We start from the raw sequence: 7,640 nt of genomic DNA on the forward strand, positions 1-7,640 counted from the left end.
GGCACCCCGGCCTCGCAGCCCAGCCCGGATCCCGGGTCCGGCCCCGATCCAGAGGGAGGGGGAGAGATTTCCCCAAAACAAGCAGCCCACGCCGCTCGGGAAGCCAGTGCCTGCAGCCACCCTCATGTCCCCGGTTCCCCCTGAATTCCAGAGTGCGCGTGACTGCAGAGCCAGGAGCCTTTTCTGAACGCAGGAGTGTGCCCACCCACGACCTCCTCCCCCCGCATCCCGGGCTGGAGCGGGATGAAGGGCTGTCTAGCCACGTGTGACCTTGAGGCCTGGATCGTGGCCAATCCGGATGGAGATGTGCAGAGCATAAAACACAGCCCAGACTCAGAAAACTTAGTTCCAAAAAAAAAAAAAAAATGTAAACTATCCCACGAGTAACGTTTTCGCTGATTATGTGCTGAAGTGCTAATATTGCAGATAGAGTGGATTACATAAAATATAGAGTTACTTTCATTGTACCTAGTTATTTTTTAAAATGTGGCTAACAGAACATTTTAAAGGAAGTACAAATGTGGCCCATGTTTGCAGCTCTCCTACTGCTGCAGGTGTAGGGAGTGAGAGCCTGGTGGCCTTGAGTTCAAGTTCATTTTTAACCAGGAAATTCTGGGGGAGGCAGAGGCCTCTGGGTCTCCCAAGGCCCGCACTGTGCCTGGTACGCAGGGAGCGAGGCACTGGCTGAAATGAAACCAAATACCTCCCCAACATAATTGTAAACTCCACAAAGGGCAAGAGAACATATTCTCTATTTTAAAACACATTTTATTGATTTTTTACAGAGAGAAAGGGAGAGGGACAGAGAGTTAGAAACATCGGATCAGCTGCCTCCTGCACACCCCACTACTGGGCATGTGCCCGCAACCAAGGTACATGCCCTTGACGGGAATCGAACCCGGGACCCTTCAGTCCGCAGGCCGACGCTCTATCCACTGAGCCAAACCAGTTAGGGCAAGAGAACATATTCTTTAAATTGACTGACTTTGGGAGTGATGCATGGACCTCTGTACGCCATAAGCATCTGTAGACACAAGCGGCAGGTTTTTTAAAATTATATTCAAAATATTGTGGGGCGTGTGGGGATGGTTTCCGGGTGGGGATGGACGCGTGGCAGTTCACGGGTTCATCTTGGCTCGCTGGACTTCAGCTCTGCAGAAGCACACACGCTGGTTGGTTATTTTGCCTTCCTGTGGTCAGGGTGTGTGCAGGGAGGTGAAGTGTCCCGAGGGCCGGGAGGAAATGGGTCCCACCCAGGCAGGAAAAACACTCTCAGTTCTCACAGAACGGGCAGCACTTCGCTGGTCCGGAATGTCTGTCTGCAAAGCCATTTCAGACCCTGAATCACCCTGGGACCAGGACTACGTCCTCGGAACCTGCAAAGGGGGTGAACATGTTAGGGGGGAGCTTTTCTTGGAACAGTCAGCACAGGCCTCCTCCTCCTCCTAGCCCTGGGGTATATGTGGCGTGAGAGTGAAATATGGTTCTCAGGCGAATGCCACACATTGGGGCGATCAAGAGGTATGTGTCCTTTTGAGCAAATGCTGAGTTATTACCTTAGGTCCGTGGTCGGCCAGAGGTCCGTAGTCAGCAAACTGCGGCTCTTTGGCCCCTTGAGTGTGGCTCTTCCTAGGCCTTAGGAGTACCCTAATTAAGTTAATAACAAGGTACCTACCTATATAGTTTAGGTTTAAAAAATTTGGCTCTCAAAAGAAATTTCAATCGTTGTACTGTTGATATTTGGCTCTGTTGACTAATGAGTTTGCCGACCACTGCCTTAGGTCGTAGCATTTACAAAACACAATAGAGACGTGCGGTGCCATTCCAAGCAGGTTCACAGACTAGCGCCCACGACAGCCAGGAAAGCATCTTAAAAATGAAGGGCTGCTACCCAGCTCGGTGTTCTGCATGTAATAAGCAAGTCCTGACTAACATGGGAGTCGGTACAGACAGTACGAATGGAGTGTGGTCTTTGGAACTCCGCTAAAAACTAGCAGTTGTGACCTTGGGCAAGTTACTTACTCTCTGAAGACCGGACTTCCTTCCGTAAGCGAGGGATGATTCAGAGGATTTGTGGTGACGGCATGACGAAATGTAAAGCCCAAGGTGCTTGGTAAGTGTTGTCAATTATCGGTCACAAAACTGGCTTCAGCTTTCACGGACCTAAAGCAATGTCAGTTGTGGATTCTCACTGCCCTTACTGTGCAGTTAGGTGTGCGGATTTGACACAAGGCTGGCCCCTTGCGGTGGTAGCTGTAACTTGGTTATGCTGGTTCTGTGAGGCACCTTCTTGTCTCAGATGTTTATCAGAAGGTTGGGTTCTTGTTTGTTGATAGTCATGTCTTACTAAATATAAAATATTGAAGGAAATGACTGACAAAGCATAGTATGTCCCCCAATTTTCTGGCACAGTTTAAAATTAGTGGGAATATAAGCCAATGGGGAAAAATACATCGTTTGCCATCTAAATATTGGGTTTTCTCTGAAGTCAGTGAGCCTTCACGTAACTCAAATACTAGTTATGTGAACAGTAAATGTGTGAGAGCCAAGACAGTTTTGAAGAAACACTCACTCTACCAGTTTTCCCAAGAGGTTATAAAGTTCACCTCATAACCCAAGCTTCCCCACTGGGCCTACTGTGTGACCCTGGGACACTATTTCATTTCCCATCAGTCCTACTGTGTGACCCTGGGACACTATTTCACTTCCCCTCAGTCCTACTGTGTGACCCTGGGACACTATTTCATTTCCCATCAGTCCTACTGTGTGACTGGGACACTATTTCATTTCCCATCGGGCCTACTGTGTGACCCTGGGACGCTATTTCACTAGCTGTCTCCTCCCCTGTCCAGCTGCCTACTGCTGTACCTTGTTTCCCAGAGAAAGAGGAGGACTCGGGAGCTCCAAAGCATGGCTAAAGATCGCTGTGCCGATAAGGAAATAAATGCAAACAAGCCTAGAGCCTTCTGAAGCTAACCCAGCGCCAGCTGAAACCAGCCAGCCCTTCCACCTTCTCTGACCCAGATTCCTCTCCTAGAATCAGGTCACTCAGCCCCAAACTGTCCTGTCTTAACACCAAAGGAGAAAGAGGAGAGTCCTTTTCCAGATCTTTCTTGGTTTCCAACGTTTCATCACCAAAATATTTGTCATGATAGTAAATCCAACATGGATCACAGAGAATCTGAAATAAGAATATAAATTCATTTAACAGTCCCACAGTTATGTCTTATTGCACAAAGTCAGGCAAATTATCTGCAAATAACAATAACTGCTGTAGAGGTATATTCTCTGATTAAATAAATATATATTTTATTTGAAGTTTATTCCTTAATAAATATTATATTTAACAGTACAAAAAGGAAATATATTTATTTACCAAGAACAAAGGTAGTGAGACTGTTTCTCCAGCTATAACTACTAGTAAGAGAAAATATAAAGATATATATAAAAATAACTTTTTTGTAGCCATATAAAACTACCTTCTTAAAACACCAAATAAATAAGTACATTCAATAATTATCCATTAAGCTACTACCCTGTAGCTACTAATCTGAAATAACTAAAATTCAGTATCAGGGTCCTGGATTTACAATACTGTGTTTTTTCACTAACTTCTTCATCCGCTTAAATTTCTTCCTTAAGTCTTGATGATCTTGTTTTGAAATATACCGAAAATATCTACAACCTAAAAAATAAATAAAACAAAGCAAAATAAAGAAAAATAGTTTTAATACTTATCAAATCCTTCAAATATACTTCTACATTTTTAGCTTTGCTTCATTCCTGACATATTAATGATTATGGAAACAGAGTTTTACTGTCTATACCAGTGATGGCGAACCTTTTGGCATATTAATGATTATGGAAACAGAGTGAGTTTTACTGTCTATACCAGTGATGGCGAACCTTTTGAGCTCAGCGTGTCAGCATTTTGAAAAACCCTAACTTAACTCTGGTGCCGTGTCACATATAGAAATGTTTTGATATTTGCAACCATAGTAAAACAAAGATTTATATTTTTGATATTTATTTTATATATGTAAATGCCATTTAACAAAGAAAAATCAACCAAAAAAATGAGTTCGCGTGTCACCTCTGACACGCGTGTCATAGGTTCACCATCACTGGTCTATACAGGGAGAGGGAGAGAGACTCTCAGAGCATCGCCAATGAAATGTACTGCTTGCTACACACGAAGATGTTTCTGGTTCATCAACATTAAAGCATCAACTTTAGCTGGTTTTCTAAGCTGCCTCCCACACCCTTACTTAGGTGATATGCATATTATATGCATTCATATATTAAATGAGCCTTCTCCAAAAGCAAATTATTCTAGATTCCTTCTCTTTTTTGTTGTTGTCTTTTAAATATATTTTTTTATTGATTTCAGAGAGGAAGGGAGAGGGAGAGAGAGAGAAAAACATCAATGATGAGAATCATTGATCTGTTGCCTCCTGCACACCCCTTACTGGGGACCAAGCACGCAACCCAGATATGTGCCCTTGACTAGAATCGAACCTGGGACCCTCCAGTCCCCCGGCCGATGCTCTATCCACTGAACCAACCGGTTAGGGCTAGAATCCTTCACAAAGTTAGCTTGTAAAAGCAGTGAAAGAGGCATCTATAATAATAAGGAAGTTATCTATAGAAAACCTTGATGTAAAGCATTAGAATAAATAAACCATAGGTTAGATCAGGAATTATCTAGTCATTCTAACCACCTAGCAAGTAGCTGGATGGTGGTCCTATAACTCTGCCAAAGGTGCCTGGTGCCCATTTGAAGTTCTGCCAGGCCCTCTTGCCCATTTAAATATTGGATTGTTTATTTTTGTTGTTGTTGAGTTATATACATTCTTTATATATTTTGGGTATTAGCCTCTATCAGGATTGTTTGCAAATATCTTCTCCCACTTAGTTGGCTGCCTTTTTATTTTGTTGATTTCTTTTGCTGCACCGAGTTTTTTAGTTTGATGACGTCCCATTCATTTATTTTTGCTTTTGGGGTCAAGTTCACAAAATCCCCTCTGAGACCAAGGTCCCTAGTTTAGTACCTCTTTTCCTCTATGTATCTTGTTGTTTCAGGTTTTATATTCAAGTCTTTAATCCATTTTGAGTTAGCTTTTGTGTATGATGTCAGACAGCAGTTTAGCTTCATTCTTTTAACATTTGGCTTGCCAATTTTCCCAATACCATTCATTGAAGAGGCTTTCCTTTCTCCATTGTATGTTTTTGGCTTTTTTGTCAAAAACGAGTTGCCCATATATGTGTGAATTTTGGGGCTCTCAATTCTGTTCCATTGGTCTGTGTGTCTATTTTTCTGCCAATACCTTACTGTTTTGATTATTATACCTTTGTAGGGTAATTTGAAGTCAGGGAGTGTGATACCTCTGGCTTTGCTCTTTTTTCTCAGTATTGCTGTCGCTATTTGGGGTCTTCTGTGGTTCCATACAAATTTGAATTTTTGTTCTACTTCTTAGAAAAATGCCACTGGAGTTCTGATGGGGATTCTATTCCATCTGTATCTTGCTTTAGGCACCATGGCCATTTTAGCTATGCTAATTCTTCTCATCCATGAACACAGCGTATCTTTCCATTTCTGTGTCTTCAATTTCTCTCAACAATCTCTTATAGTTTTCCGTGTATAGGACCTTCACTTCCTTTAAGTTTATTCCTAGGTATTTTATCCTTTCCGTTGCAACTGCAAATGGGATTGTGTGTTTTCTTCATTTCTTTTTCTGATGTTTCATTTTTAGTATACAGGAACACAACAGATTTCCGTACACTGACTTTGTATTCTGCACCCTTTACTATATTTATCTATTGTTGTTAATAGTCTTTTGGTGGAGTCTTTAGAGGACCCGAACAGACACTTTACCCAAGAAGACATATGGATGGCCAATAGATATATGAGAAGATGCGCAACCTCACTAGCTATAAGGGAAATGCAAATCAAAACCACAATAAGATACTACCTCACACCCGGTAGAATGGCTACTCTCAATGAGATAAGAAGTAACAAGTGTTGGAGAGGATGCAGAGAAAGGGGAACCCTGCTAGTAGGATTGGAAATTCATGCAGCCTCCATGGAAAACAGAATGGAGGCTCCTCAAACCATTAAGAATAGAGCTACCATCATCCTGACCGGTTTGGCCCAGTGGATAGAGCATTGGCCTGCGGACGGAAGGGTCCGAGGTTCGATTCCGGTCAAGGGCGTGTACCTTGGTTGCGGGCACATCCCCAGTGCGGGGTGTGCAGGAGGCAGCTGATCGATGTTTCTCTCTCATCGATGTTTCTAACTCTCTATCTCTCTCCCTTCCTCTCTGTAAAAAATCAATAAAATATATTTAAAAAAAAAAATAGAGGTACCATATGACCCAGCAATTCCTCTTCTGGGTATCTACCCCAAATATTTTTTAAGACACAATCATAAAGATATACGTATCCCTATTTCACTGTAGCATCATTCACAACAGCCAAGACATAAAAACAACCTAAGGTACCGCAGGAGGTGAGCTATCAGATGAAAGAATGGTCATACTTCGTATTTCAAAATCGTCTAAAAGAGACTTTTAGATAAAAAGAAAACACGTACCTTTTCCTAACAATATTCCAGCAACGAAAGCTTTCTCATAAGCCAAAGCTTTGTCCTCCTTCCAATCACTTTTTGCCCAAAAGGAGCTGAAGTGAAAGCCTGGCCACCAGTTTTTCCTGGAATTCCACTCTTCCTGAACCCAGGCAAGGTGACTTCTGGAAAAGAAAAAGGTCAATGTCGGAGACGGATCTACGCTGTCAGAACGGGGACTGAAGCAGAGCCTATGAACGATGAGAGGAAGGCGTTTTCAGACCAACGTCTGAGTCTGGTAGTGGGAGGGCACACGCATGAAACCACATCCGTTCTGGTTCTCGTTGATCTCTATGCCCTATTTTCCATTGAACTAAACAGCCAGCTCAGTATAGCGCAGTGGTTAATACCAGAGACTCTGAAATCAAAATCCTGATTCAAATCTCAGATCTTCCATTTGCTGTCCATGTGACCCCAGCCAAGGTGGGTAACCTCTCTAACCCTTAGTTTCCTTGAGGATATTAATGGCACCGGCTCATAGCATTGTTATTAGGATTAAACGGGTCCAGCAATACAGCGGTCTCATGGAAAGCTCCTGGCAAATGTTCCTTAAATGTTAGCTATTATTACTACTTAAAAGTTTCTTTAAAACCTCATTGTAAATTACATGCTGCAAAGAATTACGATCCAGATGCAGATATTATCATACAAATGCATGAACACACAGGTCTGACAGTTGAACCGGACAAGGCTAAGGGTTCATGAATGATTTAATCGAGCAAATACACATTTAGGACCTCTTTGTGTCCTGTGGCAGAACTCCTACAGGTTCAACAACTGAATAGGACATTTCTCTGCCTTCAAGAATCTTATGGTCAGAAGGGGCTCAGAAAGGGTTTAGACAGGGCTTTCGATCTGCAGAATGGTATGTCAACATAGAACACCACAAACATTTTATAATCAGCTCTGTTCCATCCCCAGGATCAGGTCAGATCTGAAGCCTGAAACAGGTTCCCATTGATCATGAACTTCCTGACCAACCAAAATGGATACAATGAATTAAAGAAACTTTTTTTAA

The 7,640-nt window shown here is 42.6% G+C and overlaps 1 protein-coding gene across 6 annotated transcripts in view; it reads right to left on the bottom strand.

Annotated features, from left to right (window-relative positions):
- Positions 1 to 894: 894 nt before the first annotated feature.
- TAF1A (TATA box binding protein (TBP)-associated factor, RNA polymerase I, A, 48kDa) overlaps positions 895 to 7,640 on the bottom strand; it is a 24,354-nt gene continuing 17,608 nt past the window's right edge. For all 6 annotated transcript variants that reach the window (XM_005866504.2, XM_014539925.1, XM_014539923.1 and 3 more), the window contains exons 10-12: positions 6,593 to 6,747; positions 2,023 to 3,685; positions 895 to 1,376 (exon numbers count right to left, since the gene is read on the bottom strand). In XM_005866504.2, coding sequence (XP_005866566.1) covers positions 3,573 to 3,685; positions 6,593 to 6,747 — 268 coding nt within the window. In that variant the 3' untranslated portion in view covers positions 895 to 1,376; positions 2,023 to 3,572. The remainder of the gene's footprint in view (positions 1,377 to 2,022; positions 3,686 to 6,592; positions 6,748 to 7,640) is intronic.

This window comes from Myotis brandtii, unplaced genomic scaffold (assembly GCF_000412655.1).
Source record: "Myotis brandtii unplaced genomic scaffold, ASM41265v1 scaffold231, whole genome shotgun sequence".
NCBI lineage: Eukaryota > Metazoa > Chordata > Mammalia > Chiroptera > Vespertilionidae > Myotis > Myotis brandtii.